Source organism: Daktulosphaira vitifoliae, unplaced genomic scaffold (genome assembly GCF_025091365.1).
Source record: "Daktulosphaira vitifoliae isolate Bord-2020 unplaced genomic scaffold, ASM2509136v1 Scaffold_1, whole genome shotgun sequence".
NCBI lineage: Eukaryota > Metazoa > Arthropoda > Insecta > Hemiptera > Phylloxeridae > Daktulosphaira > Daktulosphaira vitifoliae.
The window spans coordinates 22,831,371-22,859,004 of record NW_026099572.1 but is presented as its reverse complement, the minus strand read 5'-3'; the positions used below and the strand labels follow the sequence as shown (position 1 = coordinate 22,859,004).

Below are 27,634 nucleotides of genomic sequence, written 5' to 3'. Positions count from 1 at the left end.
GTAAAAATTTTCCACCCCTTAAAATGAGCCATAGATTTGCCGCCGGAGCTAAAAGGTAACATTTGATCCCCCAAATGCAAACATTTTTTAGGGTGATCGAATTTGACTCCGTTTTGCAATATATTTCAAATATAAAATGATAAAAATAGATTTGAAATTAGCGATTTTAAACAGTAAAATAGAAGTTATAAACACAATAAATATCTAAATGCNTAGAAGTTATAAACACAATAAATATCTAAATGCTTCATCAACTAATAATTCATAACATTTTAAACAATATATAAAGTAATATGCTTAATTATTTTTATTGACATATTTAAAGTAGTTATGACTTTCAATATTTTTGTAAAAATTGTTTTCTCATAAAAATAAAAATTTTTGTTTATGAAATACCGCATGTACTTTATATCCTCTTACTGATTCCCTCAGCTATAATGACATTGTGTTAGGTCGACAATCGATGTAAAAATTCTGTTAAATCATTATAAGGCAGAGTCAACCCCATTTAGTTGTAATAGAGATTAAGGAGATAATGAGCGCTTGTGTATTTTATTAATTTGTCTAATACAATATTATAAAAATTACATTATTATTTGTATATAATTGTTCAATTTATATCACTGAGTATCATAAAAGTTAAAATATATATTTAACCAAGAGAAATATACCTATAAATAATATCGTTGTTCGACTTTTATGTAATTTTCTTATAAATAGATTTAAGAAAAAATGCACTGTGTCGTTGATACAGTAAACGNAAATAAATTTAAGAAAAAATGCGCTGTGTCGTTGATACAGTAAACGACAAGTGAAGCCATTTGTTATAAGTTGTTAGCAGTTATTTGTCGTTTACAACCAGTGACAACCGCCACTTATATCTATTTCTTTTTGTTTTATTTTCTCAAACAATTGATGATAAATATATTGAATTTCATAAATAAATATACGACTTTATCTGATGATGTAAACCTATTTTCCGTAATATTCTTAATAAATAATAAAAGAGAGTTTTTTGTTTACAATTTTGATGTTATCAGTTCATTGTATAAATTTTTTATTTCTGATAAATATTTATTTTAACTAATTGAACTAATTGAATGTCATTGAATACTTTTACTTGGTCGATTTAAATTATTTTTCATTTAATTTTCGAAATTAATCTGTTTAACAAATACATACTTAAGTAAATAAAAGTAATATTTTTAAAATTACATTTGGATGTTGTTTGATAAAAAGTNACCAATTTTTTAAAATTAAACACTATTTAAAGATTTGCATCGAAGCGTTTTTTTTTTATAGTGATTTTAATCACTGTCAGATATCATTATATTTTTTACTGTATTAATTTTGATATAAATTATGAAAAAACAAATATAGTTTAAGATAACCTCTGTATTTGATTAAATACTAACAAAATACCATATCAATTAACCATCACTCTTTTACTCTTTCTTTATAAATGATTCCTCATAAGTATTGTGTTGAGTATACGTTTAAAATCACTTAAAATTTTAAAGCATGCTTATGAACTAAAATAAAAATACAAGCTGAAATCAATATACGATGTTGACATGAATTTTGTTAAAGTTAGTTATTTCTGTTTTGATAAAATATTCTCTTATTTTACTTGTGTCAGTCAACAGTCGCGTTTGATTTGATGATGGACCCCAATCACGCAATTTTATATAACACAAGGCACAGAGTGGGGTATAATTATTTAATAGAAATACTGTGGTAGTTGCTGTGTGGTTATTACAATAGAAAAAAATATGAGCTTTATTAAACATACTTAATAAAATATATTTTTATGTTGAAAATAGAGAAAATAAGACCTTTTAATCAAAAGGTAATTTTATTAAAATATAGTAAAATTTCTTGTTAAATTTATTAATTTATGAAATTTATTTTATTCAAAATGAAAAAAATAATATTTTATGATCGCTATAACTTTTTATAATTTGTGTTATATCTATGAATTCAATAGTATGCAGTTTTGTTATTATTAATGCGTATAAAAAAAGTGTAAAGATGCATAGATTTTGGTCATATGAAATATATGTTTAATTTCCGCGTTTCAACAAAACTCTCAAAACCACTATCCTGATAACAAACCCAAAACCTTATAATATTTATTATACTAACTGTAAATAATATATAACTGTTATAAAACTCATGATTTAACTTACGGTAAAGGCTATAGGTACGCATGTATTAATTTAAAATACTTAATTAAAGACGTTTGACCATAATCTTAAAAATATATTATTCCTTATAGTTTTATTATTGCAAGTAAAGAAATTATTACTAAAGTAGTTATTTTCATTACTTAAGAAAAAGTGAAAGATATACTTTAATTAAAATGTAAATAATTTATTTAATGAATTTAATAACTTTTGTTTTTTTTTTTTTTATTTCTCGAATTTATTTCACAAAAGTATTTGAAATGAACCTTATTATGTATTTATCGAAAAAAAAATTAAATATTTACCGCAGAATAAAATTTAAAGTTACAACTTTTTTATTTAGAATCTAAAAAAATAACTAAATCTATATATTAGATTTATACTTTCTTTGTTTTCCGTAGAACATTTATATAAGTGTAAATAGAATTAAACCAGTAACTTTATTGGCGAATTATTTAAATAATTATTATTGTATTATCACTATAAACAAAATTGAATTCAACACAATACACTAAAGAAGAAGTAAATGCCCAAGAAAATTTTCCAATACCTAAATTATAAAAATTCAAGTATTATTTTTTATACATTTTTTTCGAACTTTATGAGTTATTACAAAAATAAAATAATTATAGTTATAATTATATTCAAGTTTAAAATCTACAAGTTTGTAATTAAATGGCTAACTGTGACAATCAGATGAATCCACTTTTGATATATTTTTCAAATAAATAAAAACTAATTTATTTTACATTTATATGTTAATAAACTCAATGGAACCTATATATTTATAAACATATATATTTGTTGTTACTCTATTAAGTATGTTTTTGTCATAGTGTTCTGTTAAAAAGTTAATTTTCAAAAAACTTGGTTTTATATCATTGTTGTAGCAAGCAAACCCTTTATTTTATTTAATAGATATCATAAAAACATTGTTAACCGTGTTTATAATAAAAATTATTGTTTTCAATGATTTCAGGAAACTAGTTTTTAGTTTGTGTATTTTAATTTATAAAAGAACGAGAAATCGTTAAGTAAGGGATCAGGTGAAAATTAAATTATTGTAGCAAAGGTTCGGAATATGTAATTTAGAACATCAATTGTGGAAATGTACATTTTTCTAATTGAGGAATTTTAATGTATGAACTTAGTCTTACACGAAAACACACGTAAACGACATGTGTAATTAATTATTTTGTTTGAAAGCGTTCCTAGTATGTAATTTTCATCAAATAAAATAAATAAATTATTCTTAGTCAATTATTCTTTTGAAATAATTAACATATAAGTTCATTGATGCATATGAAAAAGATTTTATAGCAAACATTATTTAGTGGTATTAAATCGATTATTTTATTATTCAAGATATTTTATCACTGGTATGAATTAGGAATTTAAATAAGGAATATTCAGGGATCCCTCTAGATCATTGCAGTAAACATTAAAATTTGAAAATAATGTCTTACCCAAAATATTTATTATTTTTCAAATGTTTAATCTTAAATTACTTTCTACTGAATAGAAATTTGATAACGCCTTGAAAGGTCAACATGAAATTATTTTTTTTATAAATTATTCCACAATTTAAAACACAATGAATGATTATTGTGTTAAAATGAATCACAAGAATGATGATTGCATTCGTTTTAAAACAAACTTAGATGTCAGTACTTAATAAGAAAATTTTATTTACTATAATTTTGGATCAAAATAATTAACATTACATAGAACATTTCGAACACTTATGTGATTTTACCAAATAGGAATTAATTTGTAATTGTTTCAAAGTGTAACATTATATTTGTTTAGGTTAATAATTAGTACAAATGTTATACAACTATGTATCACTATATTCAAGTAATAATTTAAATTACTGAAGGTTGTATTACTAGAGGATAGTTTTTAATAAATCAAATTATGTATACACGACTATTATGACACTGTTTTATAAAAAATAATATATTATTATAATAAATTCTTTATAAATTATAACAATTTACAATTTATAATTGTTAACTTCTTATTTTTCTTGTGTTTAATAATAAAATAAATATGAANAAATACTTAATTAAAGACGTTTGACCATAATCTTAAAAATATATTATTCCTTATAGTTTTATTATTGCAAGTAAAGAAATTATTACTAAAGTAGTTATTTTCATTACTTAAGAAAAAGTGAAAGATATACTTTAATTAAAATGTAAATAATTTATTTAATGAATTTAATAACTTTTGTTTTTTTTTTTTTTATTTCTCGAATTTATTTCACAAAAGTATTTGAAATGAACCTTATTATGTATTTATCGAAAAAAAAATTAAATATTTACCGCAGAATAAAATTTAAAGTTACAACTTTTTTATTTAGAATCTAAAAAAATAACTAAATCTATATATTAGATTTATACTTTCTTTGTTTTCCGTAGAACATTTATATAAGTGTAAATAGAATTAAACCAGTAACTTTATTGGCGAATTATTTAAATAATTATTATTGTATTATCACTATAAACAAAATTGAATTCAACACAATACACTAAAGAAGAAGTAAATGCCCAAGAAAATTTTCCAATACCTAAATTATAAAAATTCAAGTATTATTTTTTATACATTTTTTTCGAACTTTATGAGTTATTACAAAAATAAAATAATTATAGTTATAATTATATTCAAGTTTAAAATCTACAAGTTTGTAATTAAATGGCTAACTGTGACAATCAGATGAATCCACTTTTGATATATTTTTCAAATAAATAAAAACTAATTTATTTTTCATTTATATGTTAATAAACTCAATGGAACCTATATATTTATAAACATATCTATTTGTTGTTACTTTATTAAGTATGTTTTTGTCATAGTGTTCTGTTAAAAAGTTAATTTTCAAAAAACTTGGTTTTATGTCATTGTTGTAGCAAGCAAACCCTTTATTTTATTTAATAGATATCATAAAAACATTGTTAACCGTGTTTATAATAAAAATTATTGTTTTCAATGATTTCAGGAAACTAGTTTTTAGTTTGTGTATTTTAATTTATAAAAGAACGAGAAATCGTTAAGTAAGGGATCAGGTGAAAATTAAATTATTGTAGCAAAGGTTCGGAATATGTAATTTAGAACATCAATTGTGGAAATGTACATTTTTCTAATTGAGGAATTTTAATGTATGAACTTAGTCTTACACGAAAACACACGTAAACGACATGTGTAATTAATTATTTTGTTTGAAAGCGTTCCTAGTATGTAATTTTCATCAAATAAAATAAATAAATTATTCTTAGTCAATTATTCTTTTGAAATAATTAACATATAAGTTCATTGATGCATATGAAAAAGATTTTATAGCAAACATTATTTAGTGGTATTAAATCGATTATTTTATTATTCAAGATATTTTATCACTGGTATGAATTAGGAATTTAAATAAGGAATATTCAGGGATCCCTCTAGATCATTGCAGTAAACATTAAAATTTGAAAATAATGTCTTACCCAAAATATTTATTATTTTTCAAATGTTTAATCTTAAATTACTTTCTACTGAATAGAAATTTGATAACGCCTTGAAAGGTCAACATGAAATTATTTTTTTTATAAATTATTCCACAATTTAAAACACAATGAATGATTATTGTGTTAAAATGAATCACAAGAATGATGATTGCATTCGTTTTAAAACAAACTTAGATGTCAGTACTTAATAAGAAAATTTTATTTACTATAATTTTGGATCAAAATAATTAACATTACATAGAACATTTCGAACACTTATGTGATTTTACCAAGTAGGAATTAATTTGTAATTGTTTCAAAGTGTAACATTATATTTGTTTAGGTTAATAATTAGTACAAATGTTATACAACTGTGTATCACTATATTCAAGTAATAATTTAAATTACTGAAGGTTGTATTACTAGAGGATAGTTTTTAATAAATCAAATTATGTATACACGACTATTATGACACTGTTTTATAAAAAATAATATATTATTATAATAAATCCTTTATAAATTATAACAATTTACAATTTATAATTGTTAACTTCTTATTTTTCTTGTGTTTAATAATAAAATAAATATGAAAGACGAAGGAAGATTTAAATGAATATTATTTCTAATTTTATTATGTATTTAAAAATGATTATTAACTAAAATTACTATTGGAAAATTATAGAAGATTAGTTAACACAAATATTCATTAAATAAATAACAACATTATATATATTTAACTATGAAATAGTATTTTTTTTATTCTAAGGGTTACAAACAATTTGATGTTTAATTTTTTATGATGTACCCTACTAAGTTTCATTTTAATAATAATGTTAGGTTCGAAAAAAAAATAGTTTATAAATCGCAATATTGTTTTAATCACATTCTCATAATAAAAAAATTAAAGATTGAGCAAACGAATAATGATAAACGAACCATAATATTCATTAAGAGATATAATATTTTTCATCTGTATAATACACAAGTTTTAAATTAAAATAGTATTTTCTTAGCGATTGCAAAAATTGAACATACATTAATATCCTCTAAAATTTTGGAAATATATTAAGATTATAAATGAAAAAAATGTTTTCTTCATATTTCAATATTGGTATCACTTATAATATGGCTAAATAATAAAAAATAATAGTTGCCCGAATATAAATTACTTATTTATCATTTGTTTAAAGTGACAAAATTGCAATAGAAAATTTATTTATGATATTAACTAGTTCATTAGTGTATTAGAACGAAAAAGAATTAATGTGGGGGATTTTTTAAATAACAACAATCATCTAAGCTGTGTTCAGTTTGTGATGCGATCATCATACGTTTTTTACTATTTAGCTTTACTGAATGTTGTGTTAAAATACCATATCATAATTATAATAACTGTTAAGCATTTAGTTGAATTTTGTTGTTTTTAGTCGACAACACAAAGTGGTTTTATTTGTTGTTTTCGTATAGTAATTTTAAGATATCTTTGAAAATTAATCATTTGCTGTGTTTGTCATGGCTAGGAATAAGATGTGGTTTCACAGAGGTAAAGGATTTCGGTAGATTAAACTTTGTGTTCTCATTTGTATTTTTTGGTAAAAGCTAACAAACTTATCATAAGTAGGTCTTTTGATCGACTAGTCGTACATTACACCAGCGCTCTGTTCTTACTGGTGTTAGTAACTGTAACTTTTTGTAATACGAGTATTTTGGGTTTGTGATGGAAATCTATCTTCTGGAATGAACCTATTTCGAGAAGATAGTTATTAATAAAATAATGTTCATAAAACGCTCCATAATAAGGAGTTGGTATTAATTTTTAAGTGTAATTAATTCAGTGCATCGGATGTAATACACATTGTGGATGAGAAATTCATTAAAAATTTTAAATACTTTAAACAGCGTATTATCTAATATCTTCCAAGAAAATCGTTTATTCATACACATTAAATAGAAATAACGTATTAACTTTAAACTGAATTATAATTTTATTCTTCTAATTTAAATAAAATGAACTAAATTTAGTTTTTATTATTGTTCTGTTGCATGGAATTTCCAAGAAATGCACATTTAAAGACATTTATTGACTTATTAGATTACTACTGAAATACTTTCTATATTACATTAGATTAATGGGTCTATGAATTACATATGAATTTCTTCAAAAATTCATGTAAATGCGATGACATAACAAATTAGCATTGATGCACTGGGATTTTATTCGAGATTGAAAATGTTATTTTATACATTTAGTAGGTATCAAGGATCAGTTATAAGAGTACTTCAAACGTCGTTTTTCCATTATGAATTTTATCGGCTCATATCAACAAGTAAATTTATGAATGTGTCCTAATAAAAACAGTAAGCTTATGCTTTAAAATTGAAATATACTTATCTTATAAATCTTTATTAATTTCAATATTTGCTCCAAGTTATATTTTCTATGACGATTAAAGTCTCGCTTTTAAATTATTGATATGGTTGAATAACATACAATAGCTATATTTTTCCACGAGTTTTATATTAAAACATTTTTAATATAAACGGCTTTAAATTTAATTGAATGTTTGATATTTTACATTTAAAATTAGAAATAATTGCTATATTATAATCACTTAATAACTAAGAACTATAAGTATCAAAGCAATTCAGATTGACAGTAAAAGAAAATTTTGATTATTTTTTTAATTGATTAATAAAATAAAGTTGAATTTTCTAATTGTAATTAAATATAATTTTTCGACTATCAATATTTATCATATTATTTAATATATTTTAAATATTATATTACAAAAAAAAATTATATTTTATTCACAGAAGTAAGGAAATTGATTTAATAAAATCCTTAATCTAACTTTTTAGTTTTAGGACTAATAACTTCTATCAATATCAATATTACTGTATATTGATATACATAATAATAATGTTAATATTATTACATATTAATTATATATTAGTATATATTTTAATCTGGAATTTAAATTAATATTTGGTACCGAGTTGATTATTAATGTCAAATTAATTTTCATCTTATTACAAAAGAAATATATTTAAAATATTAATTTATATTGATAAATAAGAAGTAAAATAATTCCTTATTTTTTCAGGTTTCCATTAACTATGAAGACATTTATCAAATATGATATATCACTGAAAAATCAATTATTATAGAAAAACTCTTGTTGTTTATTCTTTTAAAAATCGCCAAGACGTTTATGGTGTAAATATTGTTTTTAATTTTTAATTTTAATAAAATTGCGAGTGGCTTAAAAATCATCGCTCTTCTAATACTCTTCGAAAAGTTTAACTGTAATTCAACATGATACAACAAACTATACGAGTCCGAGTTGCGGTTACGTGGCTGATGGTGTTGCACTGGATTTTACTTGCAGGTAAGTTTGTATACATCGGTATTGCGTATTAATATATTCAGAAATTTAGTTTATTACTTAAGACGAAAGGCATACCAGCTGAGCTTCACTTTATAGTAAGATTTGTATTAATAAAGCAGAAAGTTTCCTGTTAGTTTGACCGTTTAAGTCAAAATATAATTGTAAAAAGTTATACAAGTTCATAACTTGATAAATTGGACTAACAACATTTGGCTTATTGTACATAAGCAATATACATCTACATATATACTTAAAGGTATACGCGGAGGTCAATTTTGGTTAACTTGGTTGTTTTCTAAGAAGTTATTAAAAATTAATAATTTTTGCAAAGAGAAAAATCATTCGAGTCAAAAACTACAATAGTATGTGGTGAAATCATTTTTTTCATTCCTTCAAGGATAAAAAATCTTAACTTTAATGTTCTTACATGGGAATCTTTATATATTTAGTTTGATAACAAGATAGATAATAATTACACACAATTTGTATTCCTATAATTGTTGTTATTCTATTAACCGTTTGAGTTTTACGATAGTTTAAAATAAAATATTATGCTTAATTTTATTTTATAAGACTAGGGAAAGCAATAATTTTTTTCGATTTTTTTCAAAAAGTCCAATTATTATTTTTATGATAATTATTAATAAACATTGTCTACAAATGTGACCGACAATATGCGATTGTAACTATGAGTTGAATAGTATTAATAGACACCGTGTATTTGCGTGAAAAGCTTATTTTAAAATACACTTTACTAATGTGTTCGAAATGTACGGGAAACTTAGTTTTTTCTGTTTCATAAAAGCGCCTTGTCTATAGAAATAAATTCTATAGACACAATATTCTTTTTTTCTTAACTGAAATATCAATAATGAATTGATTTTAATTTACTAAACTTTAATATACTGTAACAGATGAACGATTGTTCGTTAAAAAAAAAATTATAAGAACAATATAGCTCGTAATTTTTTTATTAATCATATTATTAAGTTAAAAATAGAAGTTCACATTTATAGAACTAAAACTGAGATTTTTGAAACGATAAATAAATAAATAATTTGTCTACATAATATTGTAGTTTTCTAACCAAATAATTTTTCCTTTTACAAAAATTATCAACTTTCAATAGTTTTTTTAGAAAATGTGTCATATCCAAAATCGATCATTATACACATCCATTATTAACTACTTCAGTAGTTATAATCACTTTGTATATAATATATACATATGAATGTATACATTTTAGAATATTATGTGTCAAGGAAAATCTGGTTTTAAATATTTGTTCCTAGTCATTTGCTACATTGTAAATGAAAAAATAAACTTATTTTCCAAGTTTGTATTTAAATGTTTTATGTGGTCAATGTTTTTTTCCATTAGTCTTCTCTCGTTAGAAGATGAGTGCAATAAAATATGTTCGCTTAGTTGGTTTACAAGGAGAAAACGTATTTTCTTGTTCGGCAGTTTTACTAATGGCATTTGCAAACAAAAGAAATTTCCCTAAAGGGCTTATGCGTCATGGACGATGAAATCTGTATTCTCTGTGATAGTTTTGCTTTTTTCTTGTCGCCCAATCTGTTTATCAATGCGAAATGAGTTCAAAATTGGTTACGTCGTACGATGAAAAACAAAATAAGTCTTGAGAAAAAATATACTTGTACAAATGTCTTGTGTTTTGCGGTGGCGGACGATGGATGGGTAACGATTGAAAACCAACCATGTCTTATGGAAGGGAAAAAGAGCAAAATCGCATTTCAGCTCGGTCAATAAAACTTTACAACTGATTATTTCTATAGAATCTATCCCATGTGAAATGGAAACAAATAACAGCCAATGAACTAAACACGTAGGAGTATAATAATAATAATAATAATAAAAAGTAGCTATCTGTAGCGAGTAAATATTCAAAACAATTACCGATATATATCCTAGTAAAAAAAGTCGATAAAAGTATTACACTAGATTACCACTTAATTTGATTTTTAATTGATATTTATATATTTGGTTTATTTAGAAAATAATGTATGACATAAAAAGTTAAAGTGACATAAATATATTGTGGTATGAATGAGTAAAAACAGATCATCCTTTATTAATAATAAAACAGGTGTAAATCCATCCAAAAACGGAATTTGAAATGATTAGTATTAAATAGAGAACTGTAATATTTAAAATAAGCTAAATTTTACCACATTTCGTCAATATTTTGGAAAAAAAAAATTTTTTTATGAAGTAATTTATCTCCATTATACAAGGTGATTTATTAAGCATACTGTACTCATTTTTTTGTTAAATAATGATTTTTTCATAAAAATGTAGAGATCAAAGTTTGATTTATTTTTAAAAACCATAGTAAACATGAAATTTATTGCATGAAAAAAATATTCCTAAGGATAGATTTTAGGGGCAACTTTCATTCGATAAATGTGAATCTATTACTATTTTAATATTAAATGGTGAATGGTCTAAATATAAATTTGACTGGTCGATAAACAGTTTTGTATGATTATTTTTTGAGTGAGATATTAGCATTTGTAAATGAAGAAAAATTGAGGAGCGAGGTAGTATTTATAAATGCTCTATTTTTATCATATCGCGCACAGATAAAAATGGGTAATATGCTTAATATAATTGTAAAAAATTTTCTTTAATTATTCTCAGTGATAAAAATTTAAGAAATATTATTTAGTTTATAATGATCTAAGAAATAGAAATTACTATAATTTTTTTAGGCATAGTTTTGCAAATATTTAATTTTTTTTTAAATGAAAGTAAAAATTATGAATATTTTATTATTTTAACTGGTTTTGAGTCCAACCAAATATTTTTCGATAGTCCTTTATGATGGTATTAACTAAGTAATTTTATTGACTAATTGAATTAATTAGTTAAAAAATACATTTTTTCTTCTAATATATTTTTAAATTGTATTTTTTTTAGCTTCGATGCGAAGCGGAGAAGGTATTAATTTTACTATGATGTGTTTTTTTTTTTTTTTTTTTTTTTTTTTTTTTTTTTTTTTTTTATGTCTGTTGCCACTTTTTCTCAGCTCTCACTGGACCGATTTCTTTCAAAAATACGTCAAAAGATCACAAATCGTATCTAGTTGAAGACATTACCCTTAAAAATTGAAAAAANTTTTTTATCTTTCATCTAATAATAAAAAAAATTAAAAGCAAAACTAAATTTCTTTTAATCCATTTTCAGTTTATTAGAATCCATTTATTATTTATTTATTGCTTAACAGGGTAATTATTTTCGAACTTAATTAAAATGTTCAATTAATAATTTATATTCATACAAAATTTATAAATTTAAAAATAAATTGTAAAGTCATTACATGTTTGGTTATTATGTTATTAAAAATAAAAATATAATTTCAATAATTAATATTCTTTAATGAATCTATAAAACAAATTTTTAAATAATAATTTAAATGAATTAGTTTCATTGTCAGTAACAAATATTTTATTATTAATATTATTATTGTATTTTATAAAAAAAAACTGTTTGGTTCTGAGTGTACTTTTTGTATTTGTTATAATAAAATGTTATTATTGCATGTGTCTGATATTAAACCATTTGTTGTCGAATACGGGTACGCCGACATTGTAAAATCATACTATCGTATTGTGTAACGGGTATTGTTTAGGTATCATTAATTTTCATATCTACCCTTCGATTATATTGGCAGAACAATGTAAGCAATTACTATGTAAAAGTAAAAGAATCGACAGCATTGACTACTGTGGTAAGTGGTATATACAGTTAAACAAAAATTATTGTTATGGGTGAATTGTGTAAGTAAATCTGTTTTGCTCGTTTTTTCGGACTAAAACTTTGTTCGAAAGCATAAGATATTTTACAGATGTTTATTTATTATTACGGTAACTCGAAAACAAAGGTTTTGCGCCTGTGTCATTTTCTTTTGTAGTGTGTTCTTTTTTGAACTGATCAAAAATACATAACTTCAAATTTAAATTTTAAAAAAATGTATGTTCAACATACAATACAATAAATTACGGTTATTTACACAAACTATTTTTTTTTGTCATTAATTATAGTCGATCAATTAAAAATTTATTTATTGTGTACTTTTAGAGTAATTACTAGAGAAAATACAGGACAATGAATAGTATTGACTATAACTTAATTTATTACCAGTGAAAAATTATTAAAAGAATTAACTAAAATATATAAATCTTATGAACAATTCTCACAATAAAAGGAAACGTCCCATATTTACTATAAAACAGTCAAAATTGTTATTTTTAGTTTTCACTTTTTATTGAATCAACTATTTGAAAACTAAACGCATTACTACAAAATTTTTGTTGGAAAAATTTTAGATTTTTATTTTGCTGAGGACAACATTTTTGGAAATTTAAACATTAACCAAAGTACTGGAGGGTTTAAACATAATGTCAAATTTTTTTTTATTTTAAAATTTTATTTTAAAATTTATTTAAAATTTTTTTAAGATAAAAAAATATAAATTATCTGAAAATTTTATTTCTAAATTTATTGATCAAATTATACAATTTTCGGTTACTATGGGTGATTATTAATGTTTTTTATAGCAACGAAATATTATTTAAAATTACAACAAATGAAAGCTTTTTTGTGTATTATAAAATTAAAATAAGAAAAACATCATGACGATATTTTTTATAAATGTGTAATTAAAATGATTAAATAAGGTATCAAAGAAAAATATTGTAGGAGTTCCATTAAAATGTATCAACTTTGTTTAATCTGTTATAAATTTTTAAAAATTTATAAATCTCGATGAAATTATTTTTAACAATACTAAAAACATTTATCTTTTAAGCATCGATTCAAATCTGAGAAAGTATTGGTTTTGGGATGGAATATGCATGTTCATAAAAATTCTCAGCTCTTATTTGATCCATTCTGTTGGTAAATGCGTCAACTCAATATTAACTTAGTTTTACTTTCATCCCCGAAAATTTAAAAAATAACTGAACATTATATTGCTTAATTAAATGACATTTTCAAAAAAATTTTTTGTATGTTAAAATTTTTGTAACTATTTTTTAAATAATGAATACAATAGACAATAAGCTTTTTTTGATATGATTTTTAAGAAAATCCAAAGAATAACCACGTAAAGGAAAAATTTGAAAAAGGCACTCAATATGTAAAAATTTTTTTTCCACTCAATTTTTGGAATTAATTTGTAAAGAGTGACAACTTTTAATTTATATAAAAATTCGAAGTAAATTACAAAAAACGATAGCACAGAGGGGTTTTGTCACAGTATGGACGTGGCATAGTGGGACAATTATAGATGATATCTAACAGTGATTAAAATCGCTATCATAAAAAACGCTTCTATGCAAATCTGTAGATAGTGTTTAATTTTAAAATGATGGATTATTCAAAAAGCAAAATGAAATAATATTGAGTAGTAGTTCTTAGATTTAAAAGTATAACATATGAATAAATATTTTTTATAGCAATTAAATTTGTATGAGATTGATATTTAATAATTTAGTATTCTAATTCTTTCGAAGAATTTATAAAAAATTATAAAGTAGTTATTAATTAACTGTAAATGGCACATTAAAAATACGTCGTCGGTACAAATTTTTTTTTTTAAACTTCTAGTATATAAAATAAGCTTTATTTTACACTAATATTTAAATATACAGTATTTCCGGAACATTTTCAAAAGTTAAGTTAAAAAAGTTCTACTATTTATTGGTGGACTCATTACTATGGCAAACCCTTATAAGGTATTTTAAAATATATATAAAAGGCAAGTCGTCGGGACAAATTTTTTCGTTTTAAATTATAGTACATAAAGTAAGATTAAATTTAACATATGTTTAAAGGACGCAGTATTTCAGGAACATTTACAAAACTTAAGTTGAAAAAAATGAGTTTTGTAAAAAAGTTGTTATGTTGAATCCACTTCTGTAGGCAGGTTNGACGCAGTATTTCAGGAACATTTACAAAACTTAAGTTGAAAAAAATGAGTTTTGTAAAAAAGTTATGTTGAATCCACTCCTGTAGGCAGGTTAAGTGTTAGAATTTCAAAAAAATTATATCAAATCAAAGGAAAATACCTAAGGTTTCAATATAACAAAAAAATTATTTTGATTCATTCATTTTTCAATTAGTTTGGCAATTTAAAAAAAAAAAAAAATTACCGATTTTAAAAACAGTAATTTTTTGGGTGATTTTCAACATTTACGAGGAACGAGGAAAAATGTTTAAAAAAATATATATTAGGGTGGATCAAAAAAAGTCGATCTTCAAAATTTTAATGAGAACCATTTTAACTTTATTTTAAACATTACAATAGACATTTTGTGCAGATTTGAGATTTTTAAAAAAATTTACTCAACGTGTTTTTAGTATTTTGACCAAAATACCACAAAAAATAAAAAACTGCCTATATTTTTTAATTTCTGGTCAAATTTTATGATTAGTTTATCAAAATAGTTTGATTTTTACTGTAGAATACAAATTTTTTAGTTTTAAAATTTTAAGTTAAAAAGTCGAGACTTTTTAAAACTATTTTGTGATTAAAAAAAATTAAAACGTTAATTAATGGATTTCTTGTACTTCTTGTTCGTGTAGGTTAGTAATTGATTGGTTAGCAAAAGAGTATAGATTAAACGAACACAGCAAATTATAATAGATATAATGTGTTAAAACAAATAATTTAACAAGTCTTTCATTTTTTGGTGAAATTTTTAAAATAGCTATTGTGAAATTATAAATAATATAATTTGTTGTGAAATTTAACAGATGCATCGATGAGTTTATTATAATAATTTTTATATTAATCACTGTCAGATATCATTTATACTTGTCCCAATTATTTCGCGTAGTCACTCTGCTGGGTTTTTAAACGAGTATTTTATAATAATCTAATCAAAACTCTAAGTATATAAACTAGGTAACATATGTACATAATTTTTTTTTATTCAAATTTTGTTAATATTTTGTAACGTAATTTAATAAACTTAAACAAATTGAATCTTTATAATGAACTTTAATATTAAAAAAAAAGTTTTGACAACTTATCTTTTTAAATATTAAGCGGCCGAAGTTACTGCACTCTTTAATTACATATATTAAATAAAATCTTCAGTTACATACTATAAGTTAAAAAAAAATTATCTCGACGACTTTGTCTTCTATAAATAAGTTCAGCAAAAAATATTATTTTATGTAAAAATCATCGTTTTTCGTGTTCTTAAGTTTTTACATCATTTTTTTTTAAATTATTTATACCTATACTTTGGGTTATAACAGTATAAACAAATAGAAGAGAGATAAATCTCCATTTAACCCACTTCTTTTACAAAAATAATAATAAATATCAATTATGTATTAATTATAAATATTTTCAGGAAGGTTTTTTTCAGCATTTAATATCCATTATATGAGTTATTTATAGAAAAGGGTTGAATTTAGAAAGATCCTTTTCAAAAAATGTTCAATATATCAATGGCTTATGCAAATTTTCAATTTTATAACTGAAATTATAATAAACTAACGAAAGTCTGAATTTCCGTTTTTTTTTTAAATTTTTTCTAGTGGTATTATCACACTATGACAATATTAGAAAATTAATATACAAAAATAGTCAACCTTTGTTATTATATTTTCTATTTTTAAACTTTCGTTACTAATTTCAGTTCAATTGGTTGTGTATAAAAAATTATTACATAAATTTGGTTTAAAGAGTGGTTTAGACTACGTTAGGCAATGTTATTGTCTACAATTACATTTATACTGTACATTTTATTTGCTAATTAACGTGTAGTTAATTTATCAAGTAAATATTGTTAAATATCATAAAGATAGTATATCATTTTTTAAATGAATAGTTAATTAAATCATTACCTGGCCAGCCTAACTTACAATTTTGGTACGCATTTGCCATAAAGGAAATATATAACAAATTTATAACATTTTATAATGTCTTCGTAAATATTACAGTACTAAATTGTTTAAAATCAATTTTATATTATGATGTATTATGATTATGAATTATAAAACTTGTAATGATGATATAATTGAGGAGATAGGAGTTGATGTTACTTATGGAATAATCCATCAAATTTTTCTTAATATTAAACACTATCTACAAATTTTCATCGAAACGTTTTTTATGATAGTGAAATTTAAGCACTGTCAGATATCATCTAAACTTTGTCCTAACTATGCTGAATCCCCAGTGTACCGCGATCACACTGTACTACTGTTTTTGTATTACTTATTAAAAAAATAATATCGTCTATTAATAAAAACAAAATTATACAACTCAAAATTTTTTATTTTTCTGATCGCAAAGATAGCGATAAAATGAGAAATATCCATTAAGTATCTAATAAAATTAATTAATGTAATTTTTTTATAAACTCTCTGAGATTTGTTTTAATATGATGATAATTTATACATAGCGATGTTTCTAAATAAAGAAAACAAATTTTATAAATAATAATACTGATACATGTATAATTTATTGTAACATAAAGTTTACATTTGGTTATACTCCTAATATTTTTCGCTTTTGTATTAAATTTTGACCACAATTTACACAAGTATGATTTTAATTAATTTATTCGTATAAATTAACCCAAGTCGACACTTTTTTTTCAAAATATTAAATTTGATTTTTTATTGGAATACTATAATTTTAAAATATTCATTACTTGCTACTGAAATGGTGTGATGATGATTAATGCTGTAAAGAATATTTTATAGTTCTATTATTTTAACTTCGTGCTTGAAACGTAAAGACGAACTGAGCTGTTTGCTGAGAAATTTAAATGCGATCCCAACGGAATTCGTTTGGTTGTTTTTGGCTCGTTTACATGTGACTAATGTGTTGTTGTCTTAATGGATTATATCCTTCATTGACTTCAGATACATTTCTTAAAGTGTAGTTCTAACATTGTGTTGCCAGCACCTGTTTTGTTTAAAAGCAAGGAGTCATAAAGCACCATATACATTTGCGAGTCAGATGTCAGAAACCTTATTAAAATATGTTTCACTATACGGAATTTGTATTATTTTTTAATTTCATTCAAAACACATGTATTTTGAAAAATTTTATTAACTACAATATTAAATTAATTATTCTTTTTAGTGTTGATTTTTTAATAATTTGTTCTTATATGTTACTTGTAAATTAATGGATTTGTATATTTAAAATAGGTATTAAAATAGGATTAGGACTTATTCGATTGTTTTATATTTGATTCTTTAGTGTGTATTAACATGTTAAAGTGTACACATAAGCATTAAGATGTTTCAGACTTCAAAAATAACAAAGCAAGAGTTATGATTTTTAAAGCTAATTTCTTATTACTAAGCTATTTCTTAGACTACATGAATTGTAAAGCCTCCAGTGCACATTTAACCATCTAAACTAAATGTACTTCACTAAAATTTTAGCGTCTTGCTTAAAAGGATCTAAGAGTTAATTACAACCTATTCAGTTGAAAGTAGTTTCAGTTAACTAGCATAACACTATGTAATAGGTTACATTAAACAATAAGTACAATGATATTTTATAAGTCTCGTCAAAACATAGAAAGGCTATGAATGAGACTCAAACTAATTTTTGCGTTAATTATATAGAATACAGTTTGATATCTCAAATTTTTAGTTAAGTATTTCATACCTCTACACATATAATGTTATCGAGGAAAATAAAAAAACTGGAAATTTTAAGAAGCTTCCCGATTAAACACCCCTTATCATTCATGTATGATATCATATTCTGATCGTCGTTACATTGATTTTAGTTTTATAATTGTTTGCTATTTATGTTAATTAAGAAGCCCAAGGGTTATTTCTCTCATCAATTTATTGAATTATTATTATTTTGAACGATATAAGTTTGTTTTATTTATATTGTACCACTTTTAACCGTTAGCTAGGACAATACGATTGTATTATTAGTAGTTAACACTTCAGAACAGAAAATAGCGAATAAAAATTTTGAACAAAAGACATGACCTGTATCATTATGATAAATGTGTATCAAGTGATGGAACCTATTGTTAAATTTGTAATAAAAAATATTAACAAAAACAAACAACGAATGAGTTGTCATCCGAGTGTATTTAGCGAAGTGTACATAATACTGTATCATGTCGTGTATAAATTCTACTGTATCGTGTTACACGCCACTCTTAGATATTATCAATCATATTTTTTTCAATCAATATTTACTTGGAGGGTGAACTTTGATATACCTTATATTGATGGCTCGACCACCAGACGCCTTAATATTTTGTAGTAAGGTGACATTTTATTACAATCTCTATAAATATAGCTGTTGAAAGTATTAACTATTATTTCATAGTTAAAAAGAAATTCTGTATTAGTTTCTTTTGTTATATCGTTATAATTAAAAAAACTCGTTTCAGTATAAATGAACTAATTTGTTTAGTAAAACTATAAGTAAATTATTTTATTAAAAACAATGTACACAGTGAAGTATATTAAAATATAACAATATGAATTAATAACATAAAACAATTATAAAAAGGAAACAATTGAATTGATTTTGCTTGAAAATATCTATTTTAGTCACCTAGTGAATATGTGCAGAAGTTTAGTTCTATATAAAGTCCATGTAGAAATACGTTTTATCTAAGAAAACTAATTTGTATGCAAAATGTTAGGCTTCAATGCGTTAGTCTAGAGAAATGATTTTTCCGAAGAAAAAAAACGTTTCATCTATTACACCTGTATTAGGTTTATGTGATATAATAATGGGCCGTAATCGCCATGTCTCGTGCTGAGGTCGAAGTTTGTATTGCATACTTGGGACAACTCGTGAGCTCTAAGTTGCTGGTCATGATTCGCGATATGTCCTCGCTTGTGTATTCCAGTTCCGTTCCGGGTTTCTCGTAAAAAAGTATAAAATGTACGCTAATAATTTATAGGTGTATAGTTTCGAAGTACATGTGCTGCGTAGCGTTACGATAGTTACCGTTCATTTTTTTAGTGATCGGTCGGACGGTATGATAAAAATATTAACGTTGACGCATGATCTATTATCGGATGTTAGACATTTCCGAGAAAATAAAATGCCGTTTCAGCAGTTGATTCGACGAGAGATCAATCGGAGGAACGACGGACCAACTTGTCTGGTAAACGATGACTTAGCAGAGTTAGTTTAAACGTGATATTAATTGTAGATCTCTTTACGGTTTACTCTGTATTACACACGGTTAAAACTTAAGCTTATGGAAATACCTCGTTAGCGAATAATGAGTTTATATTCTGTATGAATGAACACTGGCAAACGTAGGTAGGTACTACTATATAATGTGCGATTATTAAATTACGTGAAAGGTTCACTCGTTGATAAATGTTATACATAAAAGTTATAACATGTTTCCGTCATGTGAACTCGTGATAGTTGAGAAAATCGCTATAAGTTAATGTGGTATAATATGGTTTACTGACGCTTCAACTCATTAGTGTAGGATTTCATGTTCATAACGTCAAATTGGTTTCTTACGGCTCTTTGATGATGAGACCGCCCCTATTCTAGTTTTACTTGTTATGTAATGGCATCCCCTTGAATTGATATTTAAATAACATCATCATATCTGGATTATACTGCGGTAATTTCAGTAGGACAAATAGACAAGCAAGTGCCTTCAAACCTTACTGCCATAACATTATTACGGAGCATTAATATTTCTACAAATACCCAAGTGCTAGAACTATAAACAAACTATGTTAACCGGACGAGTTACACGTACACACTCCGTTTTTTACGGCATTATCCGTTGATACGAGGATTAAATATTATCGTTAAACGTCAACTTCACATGTGTACAGCAGTGTTAGGTACTTGTAAGTAGTCGTTTGTGCATTTGTTACAGTTTAACATAATAATAAAATAACAACAACACGTTACATGACGTTTTCCAAATATTTCGGGGATCAAATACGGTTTTGTTTGCGAGAATTTTAATTTTCAAATGCGTATCGTTTATCACTTTAGGTCGGCTTTGTTTGTTAAAATGATAGCATAGTTGTATTTTTTGTTATTGTGTCAAAATCCGGCAATCATTTTAATTACTTATAAACAACGTTGCATGTTATTTTATTTTATTTTTGTTAATAATACCTGTAAAACGAAGTCACGTAGCGATTTTTTTTCTTCTTTAAAATATTCAAATAAAAATTATTCTGTATAATTTTATTTTTTTTAGAACTTGATTAGACCGTTAATAAGTTATTTTAGAATAAAGAATTTAAAATTCGCAAATTTAGTTAACTGCTTAACGGATAAACTATTTATTTTAATTTGAGGAGGTTGTCATCAGGTTGGCTAAAAAAGTCAGAAGACGTTCAGATTAGGCTTGATGAGATTGGTTTAATTACTAAGACAATCAAAAAATGACCACCCAATTTCTTGGGGAAAAATATTTTAGAAAAATGCTTAAATTTTTTTAGCTAATCATAGTTTTGTCAAAAACAAAAATGGCCATTGAGATCTAAATTTTGCACTTTATTGTGAATCTATTTTGTTCGTCGCACTCCGGTAGCGCGGACAGAAATGGCTTATCTTTTGATTTTTCTACAAATATGCAATGACAGTATCATTTTGTATTTTTTTATCTACTGATGTAATTACAATATCACTAGTTCTTTATTTTTGATTTGACTAAAAATATATTAGAAATTTAAAGTTTTCGGAAATAATAAACTTGTTTACATTGGAATTCACTTATTTATACAGATCCAAAATCTAAAATATATCTTAATTTTTGTTAAATAGATTCAATTCAATTTCTTTTAAGTCTGCGCGCTTTAAAATACATGGTTATTACCCGTGAAAAACAAATAAAACAAAACAAAGAATGTGAGTGAATTACTCTTTGATATAGTTTTGCTTCTATATTGTTGTTTTTCGATGAGAATCAAATCATTTCCCCGTCCACTTACTATTATGTTACAATGAAATAAACGGGAATTCTCCCTATTGTTACAAGCAAATAATGTGCACTTGCCTGTTGATCGTTGTCTCTTATTGTCAAGAACTCGTACGTTAATACCAAATATTCTGTCCTTTAAACATATAGGAAGTCAATAAGAATTCTATTTGATAATTTTACAAATATTACAAGAACTTCGAAGTATAGGATAAAAGGTAAAATATTTATTTGAAAAAATGTATGACTTCTATTATTTTTGAAAATTGCTTAGTAAAAAGAACATTGCTAATATTTCAGGGTGTCAAATGTTCACGATTTTCTAACAAAACCACATACTTTTCTAATGGCAAATTGTCAGAACATCGTCGGATACCTTAAATATATATATATTAAGATAGTTATTTATTTTTATTTAAAATAATGCTAGGTTTCCATAAACATTAACTTTATAATAATTTTGTAAGATGAAGAAAACGTTGACAAACTTTTATCCAAAAACAGTGACATGTATACATACACACATGACTTATATATGTGTATAACTTTACAGTGTGTTTATTAGTTATGAATAATTAATTTGTACTTAGTGTAAAAAGTACGACTATGCGTTGTCATCATATATTTTGAATAAGAAGTAAAATGACTAATATAAACGGAGTTTTACGAAATTAAATCAAATTAAATCTGTGCTTACACTTATGTTTAATTTAACCATGATAACGTTGTCATAATATGTTAATGTATACTAGAAATTATTCCAGCAGTGAAAAATTAACAAGACACTATTTGTTATTGGAAATTTCGTTTACAACGTTGGTAAGGAATTATATTTACTTAAAAAATTATGTAAACAAAAAATAAGTAATTAAAAATTAAGTTAAGTCTTATTCATTGTTGAAATAGTTATTTTTGATTGTGGTACTAGAGTATTTATTTTTAACTTAGATAAAACATGTTTAATTCCTCGCATTTTTATCTTAAATCATGAATCTTTAAAAATACCGTTATAAAATAAAAAAATCGAATAAAAAAAGTATATCGAATACGTGACATCCAATAAACCGTGAACTAATATATAGCTCTGTGTTTATTTATTTTTTTATAGTCAAGAAAATAATTAAAATTAATTTTACAGCGTAGACCAAGAAATGCACTTTTAACGTTCGAGTTTATTACACCCGAACAGTTTTTATTTGCCGTAAATGATCTTTTAAAACGTGAGGCCATTAAAACAGAAAGCACATTATGTATCATAACAATACTGAAGTCTTTTGCCATAATAAACTATATTTATGATTACTAACTTTAATTATTTTTCTCTTCTACATGTTCATATTTAAATAAAATTTTTGAATTTTCCTAAATTAAAAATGTTGTGTTGATAGATAAATAATTTACTAATAATATTTTTATGAATTATTTACTAATAAGTTATTCGTAAGCAATATTGTATACAAGGGAATCTCGAAGGGCTAAGCGCTCGTTTCCATTAATTGAGCTAATCCAACATTTTAAGTAAATTATAAAAAATGTTTTGGTGTTATTTTTCTCGTATTGAAAAATATTCGGTACAACAGTGTTAGTAGGGTTTTTATACAGTATTCCGATTTAACGGAAATTAAAAGTAAAAAATATTGTTAGATGAAAACATGTAATCGCAGATTGGTCAACCATCAAAACGATTTAGTAAGAATTTATCAATAAACAATAAATCACTGGGACTGTATTGATAAATAGTTATCTTGAAACCCCATGTGATTTATAATGTGAGGGCTAAAGAATACATCCGATTTAGTTTACTAAGTAAAAGGATAAACGAAGGGATACCTAGTTAAACATATAGAGTAACACGCCCAGTTATTGGCAGTGGTATTGTTATTGACACTGAAGCATAGTTTTACTCGTGAATAGTGCTTTGATTTAAAAATTCAATTAAAACAGAAATAATAAAATGGTTGGGTTGGGTGTTAAACGCATTTTAAAAATTTTTTAAATAAACCGAAATTTCAACATTTTTACACACATGACTTGTTAAATTAACTCTATTTTATTTATAAATTGATTAGAAACTTATGTTATACAATTTTTGATTTATTATAAATATGCATGTTTTAAAAAAATTGATGAAAAGTTTGTAACAAATTTTACATAAATTTTAATTGGGGAAATAATAACTTGATTCTTTTATTTCCTTTTTCAATTATGACACCAATGATAATTTTCAATTTGACTTAAATAATCATGTAAAAATTATCATTTACTGAATACATTTTAAAATATTTAATCTTCGATTTGTAGTTGTGTGATAGAATATAAAAAAATAAATACACTAATAAATAATTATATAAATAAACTAATTATAATTTACTTTTGTTAGTGGGTAGCTGAACTTTATACTTACATTAAAACTTTTGGCGGTTAGATTAATTTTTTATTTATGATTATGAATATTTAAAAATAATTTGAATATCTATAGTACAACATAAAGTGAAATCACCTTATATGGTCACATTAACACTACTTATGATCATTTAATTGCTTAAGTTTTATAAACTTTTTAAATTATAATAGTTTATTCTTTGATTATCACTAAAAAGAAAGTAATATAACATTATTTTAGCAGTGTTTTGCATGAAAATGGTTTAATATATGCCATAAAAACATATTTTAGATTATAGAAGAGTGCTGGTCATAGAGGGCGCTTTTATCCTAGTATATATAAAATATAATAGAATGTATATATTTAACACCTTAAATTATATCCCGGCGCCTATAATCTTTATTAATTAAATCCATTCGAATGTATATACTAAAAGTCAATTAATGTTTTTACAAATCTGTATGAATTTATTTACAAATAATAATATATTGTAATCTACAAAACATCTATTTTTTAATAAAAACAATGCTATTATTATGATACAATAATTTAACTAGAAATAAAAACTAAATCTTAACAAAATCGAAGCTTATTTGTATTTTATATATTTGATGTTTAATAACATATCTAAAAAATATTTTAGCTAAATTTACTGTATTCTTGATAATAATCAATAAGTTCTTAAAATGATTTATGAGCTATTTTAAGTTTTATTTTAAAAGTCTTCAAATGCGGTCATAATGGAAGAACTTTATATTTTTATTCATTCTTATAAATAAATATTTAAATTCGTTAAAGATCAATTATTTAATGAACAAACTTTGTGTATGAATCATCTTATGTTTTCTTATCGATACCAATATATTTAAAAAATGACAATTTTAAAATGCTGTTTTAAAACATAATAAAATTTAAAAGAATGTTGAATAAATCATTTTTTTTAAATTATTGAATTAATTATTAAAGAATAAAATATTTAATTTAGATAGTGTAATTATTTGATGAGTGATTTGCAAAAAAAATTGTGCTACGAGCCATCATATTTTTTAACATCGATGTTATACAGAATTTAATATCGATACTTTAATCACAGTTAACTTAATAAAGGCATGTTCAATGGAATTACGTCAATATTTTTAAATATTATAAAATGCCTGTACATTTTGAAGTATTGAAATAATTTAAGGCTACTTTTAGCTTCGATGCGAAGCCGAGAAGGTATTAATTTTACTATTATGTGTTTTTATTTTTTAAACATTTTTTTTTTGTGCATGTTACCACTTTTTCTCAACTCTCACTGAATCGATTTCTTTTAACGATACGTCAAAAGATCACAAATCGTATCTAGTCAAAGACATTACTCTCAAAAATGAAAAAATGTCCCTCGTTCCCCTTAGATGAGGAAAATCTCCAAAAAATTACAAATTTAAAAATCGCTAATTTTCGACATTTTTTCAATTTTTTTTACTTAAAACTGCCATAACTTTTGTAAAAATGATCAAATCTATATATATATATTTTTATAGATGCATGATGTCTTTACTTATCATTTGGTATATTTTTTTTATAAATCTGACCCTTTAACTGCCCACACGGGGGGATTTAAAATGACAACTTTTTCAACTTAATTTTTGAAAGTATTCCGGAAATACTGTCACTTTTATATATATCTTAAATTAAAGCTAATGTAATACACGTTATCATGGTAAAAACAATTTTCGAACTTTATTTTGTCTTCATGATAAAAATGGCTATCGAATGCTATTTTTATGTGAATATTCTCGATTATATATTTTACATTTTTAACTTAATTATGCTATAACTTTTCGAAAAATGTGTAGATTAATACAATTTTTTCATGAGAAGTAGCTTTTATATACTTTTATCATTCGACATACTTTTTTTTAAATCGGACCATTTCCCTTTATAAATTTATATATTATATATTTATTTATTTATTCATATATTACACTTATAAATGATAAAACTGTTAATCAGGATATAAATAAGGAAATAGGAAATCATGTAACTTTTGGAATAATCCATCAATTTTTTAAAATTAAACACTATCTACAGATTTGCATCGAAGCGTTTTTGATGATAGTGATTTTAATCACTGTCAGATATCATCTATACTGGACTCAACTATGACACGTCTCTACTGTGCCGCAACCCCACTGTGCTAAGCTTTTTTATATATAAGAAGGCGTTTTGTATATGCAAAATGGATACATATGTGCATTCAAAATATAGTGTTATATTATTTTAAACATCAAATAATGGTTCTCGCACATACTTCATTTTTAAAAAAACTTATATTTATAAAATTGTTATTAAACATTTTTTATAAATATAAGTTTTTTTTTTTTGTAAAATTATTTAGAATAATATTTACTTATGTAAAAATGTTTAGATTTAATTGATGTAATATCTTATACTCAAATTAAAGAACATAAAAGTAATCAAAGTAACGAATAGTAGATTTATTCGATTGTTCTCTAATGTGCATTTAGAATATAGTTTTTAAGACACTTTTTATTTTATTCTAGTTTAGTTGTTAATATACCTTTTCACATTTATCTTTTTATTTAGTATAACAGAATTATATTAAAACTTTTAGAAAAAATTGTTTCAGTTTTTTTTAACTAAAATTTTTAAATTATTGAGCTTATTTTCTAATAGTTACTTAATATTATACAAGTGAAAAAAGTTTTAAAATTGAACTTCTGTCTGAGTACTGTACCTTATTTGTACATAATGCATTTATACGGTTTATTAAAATCTGATTTCCATTACCAAAGAGTTTTTGCAATATAGTATTGTGATTAATATAAATTTTTATTAAACTACAAATATGGAATTTGTGTTTTTCGAAAATTTTAGACATCTTTCTTTTATATAACTTTAATACATGAAAGTATAATTATTTTATATATTTTTTATTTTCATACTCATGTGAGCTATTTGCAAAAAAAAAATATAGATTCGATTTAATAAAGATAAAAATTAAGCGAATGAATGGATAAAAAAAAGTAACAACATTTTGTCGTCATTATGAGAGTAGTTAAAGAATTCAGTGTCTATGATGGCTTAATTTGTTACTCATGTATTGGTATATAAATTAAATTTACACATATTCATTTTATTCTTATATTTTCTATTGTTCATTATTTAATATATATTTTTTAAGATTTTCTGAATGTTGAAATGCCTTAATCTTTTCATTAAGATCTTAGAC

At 23.7% G+C, this 27,634-nt stretch overlaps 1 protein-coding gene across 2 annotated transcripts in view; it reads left to right on the top strand.

Annotated features, from left to right (window-relative positions):
* LOC126895145 (protein amalgam-like) overlaps nt 1-27,634 on the top strand; it is a 181,079-nt gene that overhangs the window by 11,702 nt on the left and 141,743 nt on the right. The window contains exons 2-3 of one of the 2 annotated variants that reach the window (XM_050666676.1): nt 7,925-8,032; nt 8,779-9,063. In XM_050666676.1, coding sequence (XP_050522633.1) covers nt 8,991-9,063 — 73 coding nt within the window. In that variant the 5' untranslated portion in view covers nt 7,925-8,032; nt 8,779-8,990. The remainder of the gene's footprint in view (nt 1-7,924; nt 8,033-8,778; nt 9,064-27,634) is intronic. The other variant, XM_050666675.1, reaches the window with a different exon arrangement.